This window comes from Podarcis erhardii (assembly GCF_964252035.2).
Source record: "Podarcis erhardii genome assembly, chromosome: 5".
In the NCBI taxonomy this organism is placed as follows: domain Eukaryota; kingdom Metazoa; phylum Chordata; class Lepidosauria; order Squamata; family Lacertidae; genus Podarcis; species Podarcis erhardii.
This window is the reverse complement of record NC_138509.1, coordinates 87,267,606-87,294,011: the sequence shown is the minus strand read 5'-3', so window position 1 is coordinate 87,294,011 and position 26,406 is coordinate 87,267,606. Positions and strand designations below refer to the sequence as shown.

Genomic DNA, 26,406 nt, shown 5'->3' with positions numbered 1-26,406 from the left:
GGTGGAGAGATGTTCTGAATAAAAACATCCCCTCTAAAGTTTTTTTTTTATTTAAAAAAATCCATCTTGCTGATTGAGGAGCAATTGCACAGTTCAGTGTCCTCAACTTAATCCACTTACCTTGTGAAAAGAGACTTCATTGCCGCCCGACAGCGTTTTCAATAAATGCAGAGAAAATATTTAACTGTTTGTAATTTCCCCCACATTATCGCAGACTAATATAATAGCTTTTTTTTTTTTTTTTTGTCAAATGTGCACTGCTCCTTTCCTCTGTGGCTAAATGAACCATAGGCCATCTCCTTTTCTGTAGTCAATTTAGAATTAACATATAATGCCGAATAATTGACTTGTCGGCCATCCAGCCATTTACAAAGTGAATTATACCTTTCATCTTCTCCCAGTGCATGAGGATGAAAAGTGCTTTAAGGTTTCTTTGGTGTTGCGCAGAAAGCAGGAAGGTACAGGTGTGTGCCATCTCTGCAGAAAAGAAGGGGGGATATAAAATGGAATATAAATACCCTTCAGTCACAACCTTCTGATAAAACGCATGCCTTGGGGATCTAGGAAACGAAAAGACTTCTTGAGAGCAAGTAACAAACAAAAGAAAGAAATCAACGCTTGCTTTTGGGGGCTATTCCTTCTAACTCCTTTCCATCAGTGGCCAGAGTGTTTTCTAAGCAGCTTTGACATCAGAAGCAGGGAACATCTGAAGCAAAAAAAACAACAGTTGCCCAGCTTCAAAACCAGCTCTCCCAGTTTCACAATCACCCCAACTGCTTTGCACACCCTCCCCTTGCAACAGGGTCCCCTCAGCTGAGAGAGGGTGTCTGCCCAAGGCAAAACTTGGAAGGTGGTAGCTGGCAGTGAATAAGTCTTGGCTTCCAATGGCTTTGACTTGGTTCTCATGGCCCTGTGAGGTCAAGTTGCATAACACATAATGTTCACATCTTCAGATAAGTAGGCAGGACGGAAACAACAGACAGCACATACCGTTGGTGGGCGAAGCTGATCTCATTGGGATTAGATTTTGCCCATTGCTAGGCTTCTAGCCTTTATACGTAACCATCAAGCAAATCTTGTAAGGACATGGCAAATGCAAACAAGATTTCGTCCTTTCCACACAGAAGCTGCAGTCAGCATCATTTTAAAAGGGCTGGGGTGTCACGGCCATTAAAAGGCGGCCATTTTAACCTTTCTGTGGCGAGTCTCTAATGCCTGACCCATCTATTTGCGCCACATACGGCTTCCCTCTCGCATTCCTGGCACCGAGCGCTTCCCAGGAGCCCTTCGAGATCAACCTCTGGCTTCGAAAAATGACAATGTCTGCAGTGCAGTTACGAGCTGCCAGTGCTAAAAATCTGAGGCGCTCGGGAAAATTTATGGACGGCGTAAAACGAATTGGATTTAATATCAAATTAAATAGCACAAGGAATAAACTGCACCGAGCCTATTATCTGTTTACATATTTCATTCCATAAAAAAACCCTCACTTTTTATTTCTTGTTGAAGCTGCCACGGCACTTAGAACCTGGCACCCAGCAGATGTTTTGTGAGAAAGGGACGCCCTCGCTACCAAAGGTGGGCCTTGCCTGCCAAAAAGTACCTGAGGCCTCGTCCAGGCAGAACCATCTGTTCCTCTGGGCTGACAGAAAGCCAAGTGAGGTATTTGACTTTGGCTGCCAGCCTGTGAGCTGGGGTTGCTTATTTGACCACCAAGGCCTGGCCCTATATGAGATTTTACACACACACACGCCCGCCCGCCCGCCCACACACACACACACACACAGAGTTCATTTACAGTGGTACCTTGGGAGGCGAATGGGATCAGTTCCGGAGCCCCGTTCGCATCCTGAACAGAACGTAAGACGCGACTGCGCGTCTGCACGTGTGCGGGTTGCGTTTCGTCGCTTCTGCGCATGCGTGTGACGTCATTTTGACCGTCTGCGCATGCGCGAGCAGCGAAACCCAAAAGTAACACGCTCCGTTACTTCCGGGTCGCCGCAGAGCGCAACCCAAAAATACTTATCCTGAAGCGTATTTATCCCGAGGTATGACTGTACTTACAAAATCCAAGCATCAATCAGCAGTTGTGAGTTCTCAAATGGAAAACTTTCCAAGGAAAACCAGAGCTATTAATAAACCCATCTTTCCTCCAAGAGTCTCGATGAAGCATACACATCTTCTCCCAGCACCAGTGACTGGCCCCAGGTCACTCAATGAGGTTCATAGCCAAGTAGGAAAATGATCCTGAGTCTCCCTAGATCAATCATAGCGTCATAGCATTGCAGAGTTGGAAGGGACCACAAGGGTCAGTGGCGTCGCAACAGGGGGGCGGTGCGCCCTGGGTGCCATGTCTGGGGGCTGACAAGAAGGCACCCCGTGGGGGCTCGTGGGGGCGTGAGCAGCCATCGCACCGCCACAGCCACATGTGGTAGATCCTCCGTTTGTGGCTGCAGCTTCGAGCAGATGTTCCAGGTGCCAGTGGCAAACTGCTTTGTACAGTCACACACATGCGCTGTAGGTAACGATGCCGCACATGCGCTGTACATAGCGGTTTGCCACCGGCGCCGCTCGAGCGCTGTACGGACGATGGTGGGATCCGTTGCCGCTACAGCCACATGTAAAGGATCTTCTCTTCGCCGCTGTAGCAGCAACGGACTGCTATGTACAGCGCATGTGCAGCATCGCTACGTACAGCGCGTGCATCATACGTAGCGATGCGCCGCACATGCGCCCTACATAGCGAAGCCCCACCCCGGGTGTCACGACGCCTTCGTTCACCCCTGATAAGGGTCATCTGTTCCAACCCACTGCAGTGCAGGAATCTCTTGCCCAACGTAGAGCTCAAACCCATGAACCTGAGATTAAGGCTGGATCTGGACACATCAAAGAAGCGTCTCAGTTAAACGCGTTGCAAACTTTGTATGAGAAATCGGGTTGGCAAAAACAGAACTCCACAGCGCCATCTGGTGTCACAGTGTTAGAATGCATAAACAATGCATATAAAGCAGGTTTTTTCCTTTGCCAGTGTAGCTGAGCCCTAAAAGTGTCTCGTGCTCTTCCAACTGAGCTATCCCAGCAGTCCTCATATGGGGCACCCAAAGTAGCTCACAAACCTGATTTTCAAAAATATCAACAACATACTTTTTAAACAAAACAGCTAACTTGCTAAAAGCAGCAGCTGCAACAAAACAGCAACAAAAGCACAACAACAGAAAAGCGTACGCCTTTGTTCAGCATTTTATTTACCTTTCTGAGGGCCGGAAGGCAAATGGTTAAATGAGCCTCTTGAAGGTGCCACCATTAAGAAGGTTCTGTCTCAGGTGCTCCTCAAAGACACCTCGGAGGGCAGCAGGACACAAAGGGCATCTCTGCTGGCGAAAGGCTCTTCCTCTGAGCAGCGCCTCCAATAATTTAAAGCCAGGAAACACTTTCATCTGAAACAGCCCAATTCTGGTGACAGCAGCCCTGGCAGCTTCAATGAAGACTTGCTCTTTGATATCCCCCCGGTTGCCACCTGCCAACTGCATCGCTTCAACCTGACATCCAGGTCTCGCACTTTAAATGCTTTTCAACAAAGCAAACAAAAAAAGGAGCCAGCATTTCCCAAGGAGATGCACCGTCGTGCCTCCTCCCCCCCCCCCACTTTTTTTTTTTTTTAGAAAAAGCAGATGAACTGGCAACTTGAAAATGGCAAAGAGAGGGAAAGGACTGATGTTCTCTCCCGCCCCGATTTTGCTTTTTAGAATGAAAAGTGCAGGCAGAAAGCCATCAGCTAGCACTGTAGGATGCTATAAGCACCTAACATATTTTTTTTTGGGGGGGATAGTATTTTCCACCCAATGTCTTGTCAAGAGGCAGAGTTTGGGGTGTGTTTGCTTTCTCCCCATCCTGTTCATGCGGTGATTTGGTGCCTGCATGGACCAGCGACACACAGTTTAATTATAGAGCTTGATTGGCTTCAGTGCTACAGCAGGAACATCATCAGCCGGTTGTGGTGACATAACAATCAATTATGCAGTCAACAGTTCCTCCCACCCTTCGCACAGCACAACAGAAGGTGATGGTTCTGAAGTCTGCTCCTGACAGATGAGACAGAACTAGAATAAATCAGGGATGTACACAGGATTCAGTTTGGGTCCTGATGGATACAGCCCACCTGTGTTTGAGGTGCCCCGTTTGTCTCAGGGTTCATCTAAGTCCACTTACATTGTTCCGACCTACTGGGTCATCGAAAGCTGGCTCTCTCTTTTTATTTATTCTTTTGACAGAAGCGACTAAAATCTGCAGAAATGGCTAGCCCTCCAAAGTGGGTAATGCCTTCCTGCACACCTTCCCAAGTTCAATGATGATGATGATTTTTTTAAGAGAAACATATATAACTTTTCTATTTTGGGACAGAATTTGCAAGCCAGGTCAGCTTGCAAATTTGCAAGCCAGGTCAGCTGGTCTGTGAGCATAAATCTCATCAAATTTGAGATAGATAGCTTTAGCTGGTTTTTGGCCCCAGAGTTTTTTTCGCAAATTGTTCTTTAAAGCTGAAGCACAACAAACGGCATTTTGGGTTTGCCATGAGTTGCTGTTTGCTCCGAATCAGCTTGAAGAGTGGGGTTGTTGTTGTTTGGCAAGGGAAGCTCCAGAGCAAAAAGAAAAAGAAAGAGTGCTCAGACACAGTGCTTTAAGGTGAAGACCTTGCCTGGACAGCATGTTTGCCCTTTGTGTTTTGTTGGTGATGTTTACGTAAAAGGGGTTTATACCTGCAGAGAAAAGGTATAATAAAGTGTTAGGTGTGCTGGTTAATTTTGGGCGTGTTTTTCCTGCACCTGCAACTGGTTAAGCATGTAAGAGCGAGTCAGCAAGTGTGAAGCAAGTTTGCTCATGGCCAGAGCCTGGTCTATGTGTTGGAAGGCTGCAAGGAGACTCTGTGCTGCTGGAAGGACCATATATTACAACTGCATGTAACCTACAAGCTGTGGAACTGCTTTATACTGTCAGCAAAGGCACTGACCCTACGTAGAACTGTCTGGTGCTTTTCTGTTCCATTGGCACACTCTGCCGGCATGCTGAATGGGCATTCTGCACATACTCCCCTAAAATAAACAGATTACAGCAGCAACCTGATGTGTAGCACTAGCAGTGGGATAACCCAGTTAATCATTTGGGCACAGAATTCCAGCTTTCTCTGACCTTTATGCAAAGGGCTAAGTTGTTTGTTATGTACTGAAGTTCTCACCCTGGGCCAGCAGGGGGATACTGTAGTTAGTTTTCACTCAGGTCCACATATGCAAATAAGGAATTGAAAGTGACGTTCAGTGATTGGATATGTACAGAAAGTTGTTACCGTTGCTTTGTAGTTGAGCTCTATATAAGCAAGATGGCTGAACCCTTCAGCCAGTTCTGTTCTAGCCTGTGAATAAACAAGAGCTGTTTGTAGAATCGCTGTGTCATCTGATATGTTCACCCACAACTTAACATTGTTTATATCCCCTCTTGTTTCCCTCTTATCGAAGGAAGCAAGCTGAGACATGACTCAGCAACAAAACACCCAACTGATGCTTCGCACGTTCCGCCTATAGGTACCAAAGTGGGTTGCAAATGACAAGCGGTCCACACCAATGATGTTCTTCCCATGCAATGAGAATCCTAAAGCAAGAGATGTGGCGGGACGTGGAAGGGGCAGCCTAAGTGTGAAGCATCATGATGCCATTGCTTCAGGCAGCAGATTGCAGATGGAGCAATGTTATCTTGCTTCCAGATCCAGCCTCCATCATAAAACTGCAAAGCTGTCTGTTTAGGCTGCAGGCTAGCGAGGGAGATAGTTCATTCTTGCCTTCATTCCCTGTCTCCGTGCTTCAGTTTAAAAACACTGTCCAGAGCAGGAGTAGGGGGTCACTGCTGGTTCAGCTGAGACCAAGTAGTACTCAAAATGGCAAGCGCAAGCTGTTGAACTGGAACTCGGCAAATCTTATTTATTTTATTTAGAGAGATTTAAAGGTAAAGGGACCCCTGACCATTAGGTCCAGTCATGACCGACTCTGGGGTTGCGACTCTCATCTCGCTTTATTGCCCAAGGGAGCCGGCATACAGCTTGTGGCCAGCGTGACTAAGCCGCTTCTGGTGAACCAGAGCAGCGCACGGAAACGCCGTTTACCTTCCCGCCAGAGTGGTACCTATTTATCTACTTGCACTTTGATGTCCTTTCGAACTGCTAGGTTGGCAGGAGCAGGGACCGAGCAACGGGAGCTCACCCCATCGCGGGGATTCGAACCGCCGACCTTCTGATCGGCAAGTCCTAGGCTCTGTGGTTTAACCCTCAGCGCCACCCGCGTCCCTTAGAGAGATTTACGCACCGCTTAATCAAAGGGCCCTCGAAGCAGTGCACATGATAAAACTGGGGATAAAACACAGCTAAAATCTACAAAGCTGGGTTTTTTTATAAAAGTATGCATAGAATAACCATTGTTAAATCACAAATAAAATCAGCAAAACTTTTAAAATGAATATAGGAACTAAATTATGTGTCTGGGTTGTTGGCATCCATCTGTCTCGAGAGACAATGGAGTGTGCCTCTGGGGGTGTAGTCAAACCACTGCATTCGCAGCACTGATGTGACCTCCCAGAGGCACAGGACAGCATGGAGGTCCTGGGCTCCCCAGATATCAAGCCTCACTGATGTGGTCCAAAGGAAAGCAGAGCAATACGTTTGCCACCAGCCTGGTTGCAGGAAATGCCAGAAGGAAGAGTTGCATAGAAAGCGCCATCCAGTCGTCTTAGGGACTCCACTCTGGATTTGTGTAGGGTTTACTCCTTAACCTTTTCTTCTCCCAAAGATATCCCACAAGGCAGCAGAGATTTGGGATCAGAGTTTTCCTTCTCCTAGATAGGCTACCTTCCCATCTGGGTAGGCTTGTGGAAACAATAACTCCTCAGCTAGCAGCAATCATCCTTAGCTAGCAAGATCGATGGTCAGGGATGATGGGAATTGTAAGCAGCTGGAGACCCAAGTTTGGTCTGGGTGTAATAATAATAATAATAATAATAATGATAATAATAATAATAATAATTTATTATTTATACCCCACCCATCTGGCTGGTTTTCCCCAGCCACTCTGGGCGGCTTCCAACAGAATATTAAAATACAATAATCTATTAAACGTTAAAAGCTTCCCTAAACAGGGCTGCCTTCAGATGTCTTCTAAAAGTCTGGAGTACAGTGGTACCTCGGGTTACAGTTGCTTCAGGTTACATACGCTTCATAGAATCATAGAATCATAGAATCATAGAATCATAGAATCATAGAGTTGGAAGAGACCACAAGGGCCATCGAGTCCAACCCCCTGCCAAGCAGGAAACACCATCAGAGCACTCCTGACATATGGTTGTCAAGCCTCTGCTTAAAGACCTCCAAAGAAGGAGACTCCACCACACTCCTTGGCAGCAAATTCCACTGTCGAACAGCTCTTACTGTCAGGAAGTTCTTCCTAATGTTTAGGTGGAATCTTTTTTCTTGTAGTTTGGAACCATTGCTCCGTGTCCGCTTCTCTGGAGCAGCAGAAAACAACCTTTCTCCCTCCTCTATGTGACATCCTTTTATATATTTGAACATGGCTATCATATCACCCCTTAACCTCCTCTTCTCCAGGCTAAACATGCCCAGCTCCCTTAGCCGTTCTTCATAAGGCATCGTTTCCAGGCCTTTGACCATTTTGGTTGCCCTCCTCTGGACACGTTCCAGTTTGTCAGTGTCCTTCTTGAACTGTGGTGCCCAGAACTGGACACAGTACTCCAGGTGAGGTCTGACCAGAGCAGAATACAGTGGCACTATTACTTCCCTTGATCTAGATGCAATACTCCTATTGATGCAGCCCAGAATTGCATTGGCTTTTTTAGCTGCCGCGTCACACTGTTGGCTCATGTCAAGTTTGTGGTCAACCAAGACTCCTAGATCCTTTTCACATGTACTGCTCTCAAGCCAGGTGTCACCCATCTTGTATTTGTGCCTCTCATTTTTTTTTGCCCAAGTGCAATACTTTACATTTCTCCCTGTTAAAATTCATCTTGTTTGTTTTGGCCCAGTTCTCTAATCTGTCAAGGTCGTTTTGAAGTGTGATCCTGTCCTCTGGGGTGTTAGCCACCCCTCCCAGTTTGGTGTCATCTGCAAATTGGATCAGGATGCCCTTGAGTCCATCATCCAAGTCGTTGATAAAGATGTTGAATAAGACCGGGCCCAAGACAGCTTCAGGTTACAGACTCTGCTAACCCAGAAATAGTACCTCGGGTTAAGAACTTTGCTTCAGGATGAGAACAGAAATCGTGCTCCGGCAGCGTGGCGGCAGCAGGAGGCCCCATTAGCTAAAGTGGTGCTTCAGGTTAAGAACAGTTTCAGGTTAAGAACAGACCTCCAGAACGAATTACGTACTTAACCCGAGGTACAACTGTAGTTGTTGTTCTCTTTGACATCTGGTGGGAGGGCGTTCCACAGGGCAGGTGCCACTACCGAGAAGGCCCTCTGCCTGGTTCCCTGTAACTTGGCTTCTTGTACTACAAAGCACAACGTGGACAAAGCCCCCAACCACTTTTAACTGGCCCAGCGGCAACGTTGCATCTTGGGCCTGTTGCCTCAAGTCTCCTGGGTGCCTAGAAATGCACCTGCCTCCAGGGAACATCTTAAGCAAACAGGCTGGTTGAGATGGGCAAAAGCGGTCCTTCAGATACTGGAGTATGATGGAACACCCAAACCTCTGGGAAACGCTGGTGATGATGGAGTTGTTTAAGCCATGCTAGTTTGACAAGGCAGACAGGGCTACATGAAAGCTGTATGTGTATGTGTGCGCAAGTCCTATCCTTATACATAACAGTAAACGGTATTAAAATTGATTCATATATTCAGCCAGTCTGTTGTGACCACACAGAGCGCAGGAGGGAATCCACGCTCCACCAGGTTGATGTCAGAGTGATATATTAATTTTACCTTTTTTAAAAAGAAAAGGAGCCGAACAATGGGCTTTGCAGTAGGAATTCTGTGCCCATGCATCTCAGAAATGAGGCGGTGGGGTAGCTTGGCGTGCAATTAATAGCAGACTCCAAGCTATCTTGTGCTCACTCTATTGGGTGATTTGCATTTCTGAGAAAGTAGAGCTGCCTATGAATAAACATGAATGACGACAATTTGCAACTATGTGAGTGTGAGCGTGTATGTGTGGCATTCATATAAGACACCTGGTTGAAGTCCACATCTGTGTATATAGAGATGCTCTTTTAAATTGTTTTAAAAGCTGTTCATGATGCATGAGGGTACGGGGAAGGATACGCATTTCAACATGCCACTTATTAATATAATTATTGGTTTGATCTCGATGAAGATGTATGGCGTCTGCAAAAATTATCATTTCGCGTCCTTCCTTTCCTATTTTTTCCTTTTTCTTAAACCGAACCCTCTGGTGAATGATATATCTCAGGAAAATGTATTTATTCAGAACTTCATTCTGATTTAATAGAAAAATGGTTCTTGCCATGGCAATGTGGAATGCACATTTTTCTCCCCGCGCTGACTTTCAGCCGGAAGCGCTGGCTTCTTTTCTGTCGGCATTCTCTTTCTTATCAGGAAAACTTGCTCAAGATTAATTTTCCCAGCTTGCCTTCCTTTTAAACTGGCTGTTTTTCAATGCCAGTTAAAAGACAGCATTTTGATAAATTCCCCATTGCTATGGTGCACAAGCTGAATGAAGGCGCCTGCATCAGTCTATCCCACATGAGGAAAACAACAGAAGGCGCATAAAGGACCCCTATGTATGCCTGCATGTAAGCATTATGTGTGAACTTTGTCAGATGAGGCAGGCTATCCCAATTTTCTTAAGAAGGGAACAGAGGTGGGCAAAAGACAACATTTCACACATAATGCCCCCAGTCTAAAGATACTTGTGGCATGGACCAATGGTACTAAATAGTATGCGAAACAGCCCTACTAGAAAAATTAACCAATAAACTGAAACTGACATGGGGACAAACAGAAGAAGACGCCTTTTGGCTCTTCTTTATGGCTCCCCTTTATCACACACACAGCCCAACAAGACATTGACAATAATCCACCAACAGCATACAAATCAGTATGGCTAACCTGACCCAAAACACCCACCCACCCCACTCACACATGAAAACAAAGATCACCACAGCCAATCACAAACAAACAACCACACCCTAGGCTAACCCCAACCTCTCTCACCACCAAAGGAACACAAGTGAACAGCACAAGCAACGCTGACACCAAACCCTACATACATTAAGCCTAATAGAAACATCGCCACCCGACCCCGACCCCACCCATCTTCCCCCACTCCACCCCTTTTTTTTCTCCCCCTAATGTCTCAACAAATGAAACGGATTTGTAAAAATGTTACATGGAAAAAATACGAGAGGCATTACACATACTTCTGTAAAACAAGAAAATCTTTAATAAAAAAAATGAAGAAAAAAAATAAAGACACTTGTGGCGAGATCCTGCCTTTTAAACCATGCAAGAACTGCACACATGAGCCAATGCAGACAGACCGCCTAGGGTTTTAAAAATAAAGTTGGGTTTATAGTAGCAGAGTTAGCAGAAGATGGAGGTACCCGGTCTCACCACCCGTTCTGTCTCCCCCCACCCATCCTGTGACATTAACTAGCAGGGCCCTAGTCTCTTGTGACAGAGCATTCCACCAAGTCAGGGCCAGTACTGAAAAGGCCCTGGCCCTAGTTGAGACCAATCTAAGCACCATGCGACTTGGGACCTCCAAAATGTTGTCATTTGTGGACCTTAAGGTCCTCTGCGGGGCATACCAGGAGAGGCAGTCCCGTAAGTACGTGGGTTCTAGGCTGCATAGGGCTTTAAAGGTCAAAAGGTAAAGGGACCCCTGACCATTAGGTCCAGTCGTAGCCGACTCTGGCGTTGCGGCGCTCATCTCGCTTTATTGGCCGAGGGAGCCGGCATACAGCTTCCGGGTCATGTGGCTAGCATGACTAAGCCGCTTCTGGCGAACCAGAGCAGAGCACGGAAACCCCACTTATCTTCCCGCTGGAGCGGTACCTATTTATCTACTTGCACTTTGACATGCTTTCTAAATGCTAGGTTGGCAGGAGCAGGGACCGAGCAACAGGAGCTCACCCCGTCACAGGGATTCGAACCGCTGACCTTCTGATCGGAAGTCCTAGACTCTGTGGTTTAACCCACAGCGCCACCTGTGTCCCTTTTAAAGGTCAAAACCAGCACCTTAAACCTGACCCTGTACTCCACTGGGAGCCAGTACAGTTGGTAAAGCACTGGATGAATGTGATCCCGCGGCAAGGACCCCGTAAGGAGCCTCGCCGCGGCATTCTGCACCCACTGGAGTTTCTGGGTCAGCTTCAAGGGCAACCCCGCGTAGAGCGAGTTACAATAATCAAGCCTGGAGGTGACCATTGCATGGATAACAGTGGCCAGATCAGGGTGATCAGTTTTGGACTACGAACCAGCTGGACCTAACATGGCCAATGGTCAGGAATAATGGGAGAAATAATCCAAAACATCTAAAGGGCACCATTTTAGGGAAGGTTGGTCTAAAGGCATGTCTGCTGTACAGATTTAAACTGGTTCCTAGCATGCCTGTTCATAGCTGTCAAGTGTCCCTTATTTGGTGGGACAGTCCCTTATCCCAGCGCCATGTCCCGCTGCTGTCCCTTATTGATGAGGCTTCGGTTGGCTGCTGGCTGGGCTTTCTGCCTTTGGCTCGGAAGGGCTCAGAAGTTGAATATACCTGTGCCCGGAAAATCCCTTATTTTGGCTGCTGATCCCTTATTTTCGAGGCTGCTGGTCCCTTATTTTCAAATCTGTAAGTTGACAGCTATGTGCCTGTTGCTCTTTGCCCCCTACGAAAAACACTTGGGAAATGTAGTTCTGCAACAGGACTAGGGATCTTTCCCTGTGAATTCAATGTCTCCATCACACCATGGTTGCAAGTCCCAAGAATATTTGGAGAAAGCCAATACAGATTATTTCAATCTTGTTTAAATTTGTAATAAGGAAGCTGTTGAACATATTCTCTGAACAATACTTCCTATGATTTATTAAACCAGTTTCGATATAATTTTAATGTGTGTTTTAGAGGAATCTTCTGGCTTGGATTTATTTTTGGGTCTCTTGTTAAGTTATTCAGTCCAGAAAGCTAGGTCAGTATGGTTGTCCAGAGGCAATGCCACATCCTAGAAAATAGGAAGAAATTCACATAGCCCATCATTTCCAGCCTGGGACCCAAAGCAGTTTAGGTGAACAGGACACTCCTTTTGCAGATGTGAATGCAAGGAGTTTTGTCATCTGTCTTGACACTGGGGTGCAGTCTCCAAGGACAGGCCCCACAGATAAAGTTCCCAAAGAAAAGCCGCATGTACTATTTTCTGTTGTTTGGGCTCACCCTTGTTTTTGCTAAATTAGGCGCCACAGCTCAGGCGCCACTGCCTATCTGTAAAATGGAAATAGCAGAGACCTAGCTCACAGGATGTGCGTGAAATATGCCTTTCAAGGTAGAATTTTACATCTAAATAATAATGCCATCATTTCTGACGGGAAAGTAATCCATTTAAAAAAGAAATGTTGTGTACCTGCAAGCAGGCGGATGCCGCATTGTTTGACAGTCCATATCCTTTTATGTTTGCCTACAGGTTGGAATAATAGAAGACTTCTTATACCAATTAGAAGATAGTTTCTTAAAGACCAAAAAACTCAGAACAGCAAGGCGGCAGAAAATGAAAATGAAGCGGCTTCAAAGCAAACAGCCATGCTAGGCCTACTGGAGGACGAGGCCCCCATCCTGCACCAGAGATGGCAAGAGAGGACATTAATATAGCAGGAGTCTGACAGCTGGGACAACAAAGGCCGGCCTTCAAATTAATGAGGTGTCCTCTCCGTAAGGCTCATCTTTTAGCAACAAGCTCCTGCACTTCATTAGTCTCATCTGACAGGAATAAAAACGTTCATGGGATGCTTGACTGGATTCTTATGCAGAATGGGCTTGTTTATCCAAACCTGGTAGGGAATTTGGATCGCTGCAACATCCCCTTGCGTTAGGCATATAACGCAACCAGCCAGGTCTTGCGAGAGGTCTTTTGTAATCCAGAGTTAAGCAAAGCACGGGAACGTAAGGAGGGGCTTTCCATGTGCGAGGTTTTGGGGGAGGGCCACAGCTCAGTGGTAGAGCAACTGCTTTCCATTCCAAAGGTCCCAGGTTTTATACCTGGCATCTTCCAGCAGGGCTGGGAGACTGTGGCTGAGCCTATGCCCCGTGCTGCCCAGGGCAGGCACGCTCCCGAGGGGGGAGGGACACGGAGGGTGCCCTCCCAGGTGCGGGATAGCCACTCGGATGCACAAAGCGGAGCGCACGCCCTGCAGCCGGGGGCAGAGCAAGCCGCCCATGGCAGACATTTGGCACTCCGCACGCCCGTGACTCCCAAGCCTCCCCCCAGCTGTCAAAACGAAGGGCAAAGGGTGTGCTGGTCCCGTGGGTTACCCAAGAGGCGAGGTCCAAGTCCGGTCCATGGTCAAAGGTGCAATGAGGAGGCAGTCCGTAGTAGCTGAAGCTGGGTGCAAGACAGGGAGTCGGGTGAGGTCAGGAACAGGTTTGCAAAGAGAACTCTCTCCCAAAAGAGAGCCTCAGTTTCCTTTATTTTTTAGGTGAAACTTGAAATTTAGTTGTTGCTGTTTTAAAAGAATATATTTAGAGACCCGCCATAACCCAAAGTGCTATCATTTACATAACTTGTGTGTGAACCCAGCACTTCTTTCAGACTATTCACATGTGTGGCTTCTTTCTTTTGCCATCGACTGCATCCCAATCAAGGTTTGGCTAGCATGGTTGGCTTCCTCCTCCAGATACCTGTGGTCTTCTCACCACCCACCCATGGAATATATTGCCTCCTAAAACCCAGCAAGGTTTTCGTAAGTTCCTAAATCAAAATGCATGCAGAAAAATAAAATAAAAGCCACACGAACCCACCAGCACGATAACAGCTTGAATTATGCAACTGCGACTCAAAGAGATTGTGTGATGGAATCAAAAATTGATCAAATGTTTTCTGCATAATCCAAGGTGGTGTGGACTCTGAGATGGGGCACAATGGCGGAACAGGTAATTGTGCGGGGTTTTTTGGGGGGGGGTGTTCCTAACAGGCTGACACACGTTCCTTTCTGATGAAGGCATGCGAGGTAAATAGGAAGGTGGATGCCACAAGCGTCATTAAATAGTGCCTTCTAAATTTTTCTAGCTTTCTTAAAGCACCAGGTTCAGAAAAGAAAACTCTCTGGTGCTGGACCTCAAGGGTCTCATGGCACCTCCCATGTCATGCAGCATAAGAACAAAGTTGCCCAGGGCTGGCTGGAGACCTTTGGCCACCTGGAGCAAAGGGCAAGATGGAACGCTCCTTCCAAATCTATGTATAAGATCCAACCAGTATTAGAGTCTCACTTCAACAATGGTGATAGGATAGCTTTCTCCACTGCATCCAAGGACAACAGGCTAAATCATACCTTATCCTCTAATGCAGGAAAAGCCAACATGGTGCCCTCCATAGGTTATTGGACTACAACTCCCATTATCCCTCAATGTTCACCTTCCAAAACAAATTCCTTCCAGTAGCACCTTAAAGACCAACTAAGTCAGTTCTTGGTATGAGCTTTCGTGTGCATGCACACTTCCATGCTACTGGAAGGAATTTGTTTTGTTTTGACTATGGCAGACCAACACGGCTACCTATCTGTAACTGTTCACCTTCCAAGTTGGACCTGACAGGAGCTGGAGAGCTACCCTTGCCCTAATGCCTTGCTGTTGCTCTCTGGTCCCCGGAATATGCTGCCCAATGCAGCCAACGCCTCACTCTGTCTAATGGCAGAGCTGGCCCTGAACATCTCTTCCTAGGGATCCATACCCTCCAACATTGCTCTGATGAAAATAGGGACATCCTATTCCATACCCTCCAACATTTAGCCAATGAAAATAGAGACGTCCTAAAGAAAAGTGGGACATTCTGGGATCAAATCAGAAACTGGGGCAGCTTCTATAAAACTGGGGCCTGTCCCTGGAAAATAGGGACATTTGGAGGGTCTGGAGATCTGTGTGAAATTGCCCCAGTGCTCCCTTCAGGGATGGCAAAAACTTTTTACCAGTCCCTTTAGCTGAACCAGCTGAAACATCCCAGTTTTGATACGCAGGATATTGGCGGGTATGCTATACACTTAACCTGAAAGTAAACCCTATTGCACTCCAGTAGGGTTTTTTCTGAGTAGGCCTGCAGAGGATTGTGCTGTTGGCTGATTTATTTGATGTCGCCAGTGGAACCCTTTACAAGACTTGCCTTATATGTATATTAACAACATGCCCAATAAATAGATGGCTGCGTGTGACCTCTTAAATACTTTGGACTGGTGCTCACTGGAACATTTGCTTTTTCAAAATAAATAAACCGCACTCCAAAATAGTCCAGTAAGCAAAGGACCCGGCCTGTGCTCCATTCTACAAGATTTGCCAAGGTTTCAAGTACTCAGGTCCCATAAAATGTAGTGATTTCTAAAATGGCTATTGCAGTAAAGTGGTTTCTCTACAGCGGGACACTAATACAATTCCTTGCCAAGGGTGTAAGGGGCCTTCAATATTGTCTCTGCTGAGGTGGAAGTTGACAGCCAGAGCCAATGGGGGCTGGTTGAGGTTGGGGGGCAGAGCCCCATTCACCCTACTGAACCAGCCCCCACTGAGGCCTCCCCAAAACATGGAACCCGCATTGGGGCCTACTTTGCAACAAATCCTCACACAAACACTCCGAAGCAAAGTAATGAGGGACCATATCTGGCAAAGATCCCTCTCCTGATACTTTTGTAGAGCGGCAAAAATAAATATTTTTTTCAAGACCAAGGAAACAACTTTTTGAGGGCTTCCTATGGAAAATGCCTGGCCTCCTTGAATGTTGAAGAAACCAAGTGTGCGGCAAGATTAAATTATATAAAGGCAGTGGTGGGAAGGTGGTACCCACTGAGAAGTTAAATGATTTGCCTAAGGGCGACAGCGCGAGGCAGAGAAGGAAAAGAAACCCAGAGGATGAAAATACCACCATGCAGTAATTACAATCAAAGGACAAATTCAGAAATGCGCAGATCTGCCCTTGCTGTTCTTCAAGAATAGCACCTGGCAATCTCCTCCAGGCCACGGCCTTCTTTTAATCTTCTGACCAGCCGAGAATGGTGGGTCTGCATTCTTCCAGGTGCCCCTTTTTTTTTAACATTTCTTTCTTTCTCTCTCTCTCTCTTTTTGCAACAATTATTGTCACAAAGAGCAGATTTAACAGCGAGCCTTTTTCTTGTTACAATCCATCACGAGGCAATGCCAAATCTGGGACGCCTTTGTGCCGCCTATGAGAGATGATAATAGAATGTATAACCCTGACCTTTTCCGTTTGCTTGGCAATGCTATCGGGGAGCCTTCCCCGCCCTCTCTCTCTCCTCCCTTCTTAACCACCTCATTAACCTGGGGGGGGGGGGAGGAGGAATGGACAGACAATTAGCCTGCAGAATATTAAAAAGGTTAACACTGAATGGCAACCCCCCCAGTCTGCAAGTGTTGGAAATCTGGTATCGTGTTCTGCTTTCATAAGCCTCACACACCTAACTGAATAAACCTGGCGGGGAGGGAGGGCTTTGCTTTTGCACATGGCCAAAGATGAGAGATTGAGAAAGATAAAAAATAAGAAGAGCAGGTGACTATTTCCATTCTAAAAGGTGAACGTTTCTCCCCAAGTCGTGGAGGGGCATGAGAAAGAAAAACGAGGGTCCCTGGATAAATAGTCTTTGATTCCTGGTGACTAAGCGAAGTGTCTCACAGTTATGTTCTACCTGGGCCTGAAATTATACGTTTCGCATGTGGGAGGAAAAGATGAAAGAAAAAAAAACTTTCTGGCACCCAAAGCTAGAAAAGCTTATGCCTCATTAAAATGAACAGGATCCAAGTTTAGTCGTGACTCACTCACATTCAATGGGACAAGAAACGCAACTGGCGTTCTGAGTTTGGGGCATAATTCGTGAGTCTTGAGATAGTCAACAGAGAAGGAGGGGAGGGTTTTCCCATGGCCCTCCAGATGTTGTTGGACTCCAACTCCCATCAGCCCATCGGCATGGCCAATGGTGAGAGATGATGGGATCCGTAGTCCTTTCCCCTCTGACTCCTGAATTATAAGACCTGGAACTTGTTGAAACACCTCCCATGCCTCCTCTGCTGATGCTGCAATATTGGTTCTCTCTTTTATTCATCACTGTGATACCAGCTCTCATTGATCTATTTACTGGCACATTCCCTGCATTAGTCTCGACACCTGCAGTTCTGGAGGCTCACTTGTTCGGTTTGGCCAATCTCAGCGGCAGGCCGAGAGCATGCGGTGACTGGAAATCATTACAAACCTGATGCGGATTCAATCTCTTGACCTAGAAGTCAAGTTCTGAATTTCATTACCCAGTTAATTCTCTTGAGATCCATTTCCTAATTCAATTAGCCATCTCAACAGCACTCCTCCTCCTCCTCCTCCTCCTCCTCCCCCTGTTATCCCTACCGGCCACCCGCATCTAGTACATGGCAAAACTCATGGACCTAGAACAAGGATGGAAAGTGCGTGAATGGCTGGCTAATGTGTTAGACTTAAGTTGGAAGTCATGATTATTTTATTTATACACTGCAGTGGCTCCCTGTTTGTGGAATGCTCTCCCCAGGGAAGTTCGCCTGGCACCTTCATTATACACCTTTAGGCGCCAGGCAGAAATGTTCCTCTTTAACCAGACCTTTGGCTGATTGACATCCAATGCCCTTTTAAAGTGTGTTGTGGAGGGAGGGATCATTGGGTTGTCTTTGTCTTTATTTTGTATTTTGTGGTTTTTTTAATATATTGCGATTTTATTATGTGAACCACCCTGACATCTACAGGTATAAGGCAGTATACTACTACTACTACTATTAGGGACGCGGGTGGCACTGTGGTCTAAACCACTGAGCCTGGGGCTTGCCGATCGGAAGGTCAGCGGTTCGAATCCCCGTGACGGGTTGAGCTCCCGTTGCTCAGTCCCAGCTCCTGCCAACCTAGCAGCTCGAAAGAACGCCAAAATGTGCAAGTAGATGAATAGGTACCACTCCGGCGGGAAGGTAAACAGCATTTCCGTGCACTGCTCTGGTTTTGCCAGAAGTGGCTCAGTTATGCTGGGCACATGACCCAGAAAAACTGTCTGTGGACAAACATCAGCTCCCTCGGCCAGTAAAGTGAGATGAGTGCTGCAACCCCAGAGTTGTTCGCGACTGGACTTAACTGTCAGGGGTCCTTTACCTTTCCTTTTTTATTATTATTACAAATGCCAAAACAGCTTCTAAGAGATCTATAAAAACAATTCACCATTAAAACACACAGTGGCATTAAAGCATCCCTAATTAAGGCAATGAAACAAAGAATCAAAAAGCATAACAATTAAAACCGCTTTCAAAGGTTAAAAGAACAAAACCAAAAGTCCAGTTTAGGGGGATGGTTGCCTAAACAGGTGTGTCTTCAGGAGCTGGCAGCATGCCAATACTGATGGGGCATCTCGTATTTTGGCAGGGAGAGCCTTTCACAACACTGGTGCCACAGTGAGAAAGCCTGCCCCTGAGTTACCATAAGCCGATAATCATCAGTCTGACATTCATACTGCCCTTAGTGACCAGTGAAATTGGTTGAATATGGGGCTTACCTTCCATCCGCTCTTTCTATGCACGGTCCACACTTTAAACCTCCTCCTATTTTTGCTCCAGAGCTTTCTTCAAGAAAACCCACTCTTTCGAGCTCCTTCAGAGCAAACAGCAATCCATGGAACCGATTGAGCACTAAAGTGCAGGTTTTTATGAGGAAATCTCTAAGGCAAGGTGGGGGGTGGGATGCTACGACATTGAACTTTTTTCTTTTTTTACTATTTTTACCATCACCAGGGTATAAGATGATATATACAGTAGATTTCCAGGCCTTGGCAACTGCTTACAGGCTTTATCAATGCTTTCACAGATACTCAGGAGGGGAAGCATTATGAAGACCATCTGACGTCTCAGTTTTTCCTCCTAAACACTCACGTATCTGGATCTATCTTGTAGACACTATGCCTTCTGGACATTTCCAAAGACGATTCGTGTCCTGTTCTCCAGGCGTTCCCAATTAAATTTCCACAGATCAGGCCGGCCCCATATTCTTTTGGAAAATTAAGAGTTTTCACTTATATCAGACTACAAGGTAGTCCTAATCAAACCTGAGGCTGCCTTGAGCATGCCTCCCAAGCATAATTCCCCCTTTTTAATGAGCTCTGGATTTCGTCTGAGCAATGTTTTGAATATCATCACCAGCCATTTCTGTGAAGCGTTCTATCAAACATGGCTTCCCAACTCCTCGCAGGTCCCTGCACAGAGGGTGGGTGCTGACCGCCTCATAAAGAACTCCTACGCTTTCTTTAACAATGGAAAGCTGGAAAAAGTTAAAGTTAAAATATGCCGTTCTTGTTAAAGACCATTCTAGCGCTGGGAATGAATTAAATTGCGGAAACGGCCTCAAATCCTGGCGGGTGAACTGTCCCATTCTGTAGATGAAAGTTCAAGGCTTCATTGTCCTTCATGGGGATGTGGCTGAGATCCATGAGGGGAAATGGCACATGAGGGAACATGCCGAGCCATTGAGGCACCATTAGATACCTTTCTTTATTCTCGCCCACAGCGCTATCATTTCGCTTAAAAAAAAAAAAAGTATGAAAAACCCCAAAGCAGAATTTCATATTAGCCACCTAAGCTAAAATGGCCTACAGACATTTTACTTCATGGAGGGATCAGAACATTAGCTTTTCCATCATCAAAGAGAAGGGACACATTTTCAATTATACTAAAACATACAAAGTGATATTTCAAGGAAGCATGAGGAAAACAGGGCTCGATGTCATCCTCACCCAAAGCAAAGACATGGTGACAAGCCTGCTTGCTGTTTTCTTATGCTTTTCATACTTTTCATTAATAAAGTTGTAAACTTCCTCGGACACCTTCAAACAGGCTTCACCAACAGTGCCCTCTGCCCCAGCCAGCATGGCCCAACGGTCAGGGATGGCTAGAGACATGGTTCAGAATATACGAAGGGCACCATATTAGCAAAAGTAGCTTTAACAGGGGGCATAGGTAAAGGCAAAGGGACCCCGACCATTAGGTCCAGTCACAGACGACTCTGGGGTTGTGGCACTCATCTCACTTTACTGGCCGAGCAAGCCGGCATACAGCTTCCGGGTCATGTGGCCAACATGACTAAGCCGCTTCTGGTGAACCAGAGCAGCACACGGAAACACCGTTTACCTTCCCGCCGGAGCGGTACCTATTTATCTACTTGCACTTTGACCAACTGCTAGGTTGGCAGGAGCAGGGATCGAGCAACAGGAGCTCACCCCGTTGCGGGGATTCGAACTGCTGACCTTTTGATCAGCAAGCCCTAGGCTCAGTGGTTTAACCCACAGTGCCATAGAAATGCAATTAACAGAATGTGCCATAGGTTGATTACTTCTAAAAAAAAAAAATACCAGTTAAAATATTAACGATTAAGCTTCTCATCTGTTTGATGGGCAGGATGAGAACAATATATTTGTTCCCCAAACCCTCGAACCCTTTCTATCCTCTGCATTTTCAGCAAACTTGACACCAGATGCAAGGACAGAGCTCCAGCTGGAACGTTTGGAACAAAGATGCTCCCTGTCCCCTTATTATCTCTAAGTAACCAGCTTAGATGGCTTTAAAAGGGGGATTAGGACAAATCCATCACTCGTCAGGATGCCTATATGCAACCTCCAGGTGCAGTCAGCAGGATCCTGGGTACCAGTTTCTTGGGAACAGCAGCAGGATAGGACTAGTGCCTTTATGTCCTGCTTGGGGGCTTCCTAGAAGTGTCCAATTGGACACCCAACAGGATCCCAGACTAGATCAGCTTTTGGTCTGCTCTGGCTGGGCTTGTCTTATGTCCTTAATAGGCTGCCAGCCATTGCTCCCATAGCTGTGAACTGTTTTAAGTCCACAGCAGCACCAACAAAAAAATCAAATAATTAGACTGTTACCCACAGAGCTTTGCTAGTGTTCACAGCCTAGCAGAAACTTCTGATCTGAGAAGGTGCGAGCCTCCACTCCTTTTTTAATTGGGAGCCTGATTCGTTCGCTGTTCCACTTGTGACACGCACACACCAGTGCAGTGCAGAGGAGAGAGAAAAGTGGGGGACCCAGGACTCTTTTGGAAATCAGTTGTGCTCATGTTTACTTCCACCCCAGGCTGAGACGCTGCGGAAGTAACCGAAATATTATCTTTGCCATCGCAGAGCAGCAGAAAGCAATGGAGGCGCTTCCCATCCAATATAGTCAATAAATCACTTCCTCTTTAGGCAAAGAAAGGGAGAGTTTGCATATTTATAAGGACACTGATGCTGAGAGGTAGTTAGTATCTTCTCTTTCTCTCCCCCCTCCCCGCCACTCCGAACGGCAACAAGCAGCAAGCAGGCTCCGTCATTTTGAAAAGGTGCACGAAACAAAACTCCCGAGCCGTATGATTTATATTCCACTCCACTCCAGTCTAGAAGACTCTATAACTAGGTTAATGCTGAGCATGCTATGCTTTCCGGATGAGGAAAAGGACAAGACAAGTGCACACAGCAGCTCGCCAGGACTTATAAGAGAACAAAAAAAACCACCCCACAATATTCTGAAAAAGTAAGCTTTCCTTGGTTCTTCCGACTCAGCTCTGTACTAGGCAGAATAGGGCAATGATGGAGGGGCCTTTTAGCCATCAATTCCTCAGGTTATGCAGGGAGAAAAATAGGGGAAGAGAGGACTGGATTATATTATGGAATTTAGAGTCTTATCTACACCACAAAATTAAAACTTGAAGAGGAAGGGAAATAAATTAGTAAAACGCCTATACACATCTGTAGCATAGTGTATGCCCTGTTTGGATCAAGTATAGCCCTGGTGATTTAAATTAAGCTGCTTGGCTTTGTGTAGCTGGAGTAGCATTTACAATATTTCATACTTGCAGCTCCATATTTCTCTTGGTCTGTTCTCAAGGACAAACATCCTTTAGCTAAACGGATCTAAGTGAAAGCCACTTCACGTATGATTGGAAGGCATCAGCGAGGAATATGCAAACAGCTCTGGCGCTTTCTTTTCATGCTTGTGGAGTCTTCATTCTACAACCAAAATAAATTATGGGTGATATCCAATGTTTGTCATTCTCAGCGTACAGCCACTGAAGTCAACAACCTTCTTCCGTCCACTTACTTAAGTGGGTCCATACCGAGTAAGACTTAGTTGGGTACCACTGTGTGTTGATTGTGCAAAATGAATGATTATGCAGGCTGCCCAGTCTAAACAAATACTTGTTTGGCATCCTTTAGTTTTGCTAGTTAGGAGTGGGAGGAGGACAATGAAATCTTAAGTGAGTCATCTTGCTGGCTTCCACGATTTCACTAGGCATTGCCCATACCCTTTCAACCACACAAGCTAGAAACTTGCCTTTTTAAAACATTGAAGTCAAGATTCTCAGAAAGCTGGATTCTGTACCCAATGCTGCTTTTACTGCTTTCCCCATGCATGTGATCCTGACCCCCAAATTAGTGCCACATGCTTTGTACGCTGGGAGGCTTAAGCAGGAGTGAACAGATGAGCAAACTCTGACATTGATGGGAGACCAAAGCACAACAGATCATGCTTTTAGTCATTTTCCATTTCTGCTGGAATAGTGCTTCTAACTCAAGAGCGTCTCTTCCATCACAAGAGGACTCTCATTCATCAGCTTGTCATCGAGGTTCATATACCACTAAGTGTGCCATGTCACAAGAGCACACATCCATTGCTTAGCACTTACCCCTTTAAAGCACCATGGAAGCAAACAAATATTCAATTTCCATATATTTCTTCAGCATAAACGGCCCTTGCAATGTGTGTTGTGCATGCTAAATTTAAATAAAGTGGTATTAAAGAAGCACATTTTGTTTATAACCACTGATCTCACATTCTCAACAGAGTAGCTCAAGCTTGGAGGTCTGCCAACTCCTGTTTTGCAAATTAAGCTTCACCAACTCTGGAAGATTCCTAATACCAGGATGGATCTACAGGCCTCTCTCACACATACACACAACACAGAGAGCAGAATATCAAGAGCTAGGGTTTTTTCTGTATACAGCACTCTCCAGCAGGGAAAGCGTGTGATAATTTGTAACAAATAACCTTTGGGCAAAAAAATAAAAATAAAAAATAAAAATAGGTCACCCCCAATCACATGCATGTAATAGTCATGCTCAAACACAGTGGTGCAGTTCTCTTTGAAATACTACCTAAACCTTCACATAAGGGAATACCTTCAATGAAAACCGTATGTTGTATCAGAACTATCGTTCATTGATCAAATGCATCCCTCAAGAGAAGGCTAACAACCCCTTGCTTTTATAGGGGGAAGAGTTAAGAACAAGAAGTTTTAATTTGTTTTAGTCTGTTCTACTGTGGTTGCCATTTTCTGTACGTTTAAAATTATGCCTGTAAAATTATTTTAGTGATAATTCTATGGTGTTTTTTTATTTTATTTTTTGCAAGCCGCTTTGTTTTCCCTACAATCAAGCGGAATATACATTTTATGAAACAAACAATCCCAGCCTTTTCCTCGTGAGACCAGAGTGCTCCATATAAGCGCTGCACTTCTCAGTCGCAAGAGATTGTTGATTTTGGATTGAAGGAATGAGACCAAAGGTTGTTCCAGTCTTACATTTTGTAAAAACTCTGTTTTGAGAGCCAGTGTAGAATAAATGTCTGTGATTCCCAGTTACATTTGTGCCTTTGTGAGAGGGAGGGGTAAGGAAAGGAAAGCCAGCTAGCCAAGCAGGGCCAAACTGAATCATTTCGAGCTTTGGAGAGGTTGTTGGTTATAATTATTATGATAATTATTATTATTATTATTATTTATACCCCACTCATCTGACTGGGTTTTCCCAGCCACTCTGGGTGGCTCTCAACATAATAATAATAATAATAATAATAATAATAATAATAATAATGCAATAAAACATCAAACATTTAAAACTTCCCTAAATAAGGCTGCCTTCAGATGTCTTTTAAAAGTCAGATAGTTGTTTATTTCCTTGACATCTGGTGAAAGGGCGTTCCACAGGGAGGGTGCCACTACCAAGAAGGCCCTATGAATAAGGGGTGTGCAAGCCAGTCGTTTCCAGCTAGTTCAGTTTTCTGCTTCTGTCTTTAGATGCTGAAATGCTTAATAAACAAGAAAAAGGAAAAAGAAATTGCAGTGTAAGAGCCCTTTTAGCGCATAGCAAAGGGCAGCTCTCTTAACTCCTGGGGATAGCTTATAAGCAACAGGTACTCTCACAACTGTTCCACCACCTCTGTTCAGAAAAGAACACAGATTAATCATCATAGTCCATAAATGCTTTAATAGCTTGCAGTGAGAATATATGCCTCTTCAAACAGCACTAGGAACTTTAAATAGAACCGAGTGACTGGAACAGTAGAGTACAGTGCTGACATAGGGAGAAAGATGTTTGCCTTTAAGGTCGTAACTAATTCCACCCTTCAACAAATCTCACCCATTTCATCAGGAGGGTTCCTAACCCTAAAAAGGCGACAATTTTAATAGCAGAATTTGTTACACTGCCAGACTGTGGGTAGGCAAACTATTTCAGCATTAAGAAGACTGCTCATTGTGGGACAAGCCACAGTTTGCACATCATTAGCAGGTTTCTTTTTTTAAAACCCCCACAAAAAACTACTGCTATATAAGACTTCGTTTCTTGTCTCCCAGCACCGCACAACCTATTGTTAGAATGTAAAGCTTGAAGTTAAAACTTTTGTGCCACTTTGTAGAGCCAAGAAACGAATAAAGGTAAAGGTACCCCTGCCCGACAGGGCCAGTCGTGACCGACTCTAGGGTTGTGCGCTCATCTCACTCAAGAGGCCGGGAGCCGGCGCTGTCCGAAGACACTTCCGGGTCACGTGGCCAGCGTGACGAAGCTGCATCTGGCGAGCCAGCACCAGCACCGCACACGGAAACACCGTTTACCTTCCCGCTATAAAGCAGTCCCTATTTATCTACATGCACTTAGGGGTGCTTTCGAACTGCTAGGTTGGCAGGAGCAGGGACCGAACGACGGGAGCTCACCCCGCCACGTGGATTCGAACCGCCAACCTTACGATCAGCAAGTCCTAGGCACTGAGGTTTTACCCACAGCGCCACCCGTGTCCCTAAGAAACAAATAGTCCTCTTCTTTTTGGCAGCTCCTGCCTTTAGAAAGCTGCCAGTCTATCCAACCTATCGTTGCCTTGTGTACTATTCTTTCACCGGAGCCATGCTGTTTTTAAATAGGTTATTTTAGAATTGCACAAGAACCACACACCAAGTCCATGGGAGCTGAAAAGAAGATAAGAAATAGTTGGTGCAAAATACAATATATTGCAACAACAGTACCTAATAATATTACTATGCAGGCTTATTTCACGTGTTTTAACGCACAGTTGTTGCAATAGCTTTTATTTTTGTTAGCATTAATTATTTTTAATATTGGCTTTCGGCTTGTGAAGGACTTGGACTCCATTTTCCTGGTCTGCTTGTTTGGACTGTTGCTTATTATATGTGGATGTGCTTGCTTTTCCTGTTTGTTGCAGATCTTGCTGGTTTGTCCGTTGGAGATTACAAGGCTAACTAGCTTTGGACCAGCTCAAAAATTACAGCAGTGAAACTCTGTAGTGGATATAAGAAATGGAACATCTCTTGTCCAAGAGTGGGGAAATCAAAAGCTCCATACCTGAGACTGTTACCTGAGGGGGGTGCCTGCGACTGACAAAGGGAATCTTTAACAAGTAGCCATGCTAGAATTTTTTTTTAGATCAAGGAGGATCTTTGTGATGGGGCTGTTACTTGACAGCAAGATTCCTCCAAGAATCTGGTGAGATGAGGGTCTGTTTAAAACACCACCTACTTTCCCTGGATTTAACCTATTTTATCTTGCTCAAAAGGGATGTACTTGTTTTCTGCAATTTTTGCATCTCTTTCTCTTAACTCCATTTCTTCCTTTCATAAAATCAGATTCCACAAGGGCCTTCTAGCTCAACTCCCTGCAATGCAGGGATCTCAACTAAAGCATCCATGACAGATGGCCACCCAGTCTCTGCTTAAAAACCTCCAAGGAGAGTCCACCACCTTTTGAGGGAGTTTGCTTCACTGTTGAACAGCTCTTAAGTCTTTCTGATGTTTAGTCAGAATATTCTTATAACTTGAAGCCATTGGGTTTGGGCTTATGCATTGCATGTCTTTTCCATCGTAGTAAACTCTTCCCAAGTTTCA

The 26,406-nt window shown here is 45.5% G+C and overlaps 1 protein-coding gene across 1 annotated transcript in view; it reads left to right on the top strand.

Annotated features, from left to right (window-relative positions):
• SPATA16 (spermatogenesis associated 16) overlaps positions 1-12,992 on the top strand; it is a 156,007-nt gene extending 143,015 nt beyond the window's left edge. The window contains exon 11 of the mRNA XM_081862520.1: positions 12,673-12,992. Coding sequence (XP_081718646.1) covers positions 12,673-12,795 — 123 coding nt within the window. The 3' untranslated portion in view covers positions 12,796-12,992. The remainder of the gene's footprint in view (positions 1-12,672) is intronic.
• Positions 12,993-26,406: the final 13,414 nt, after the last annotated feature.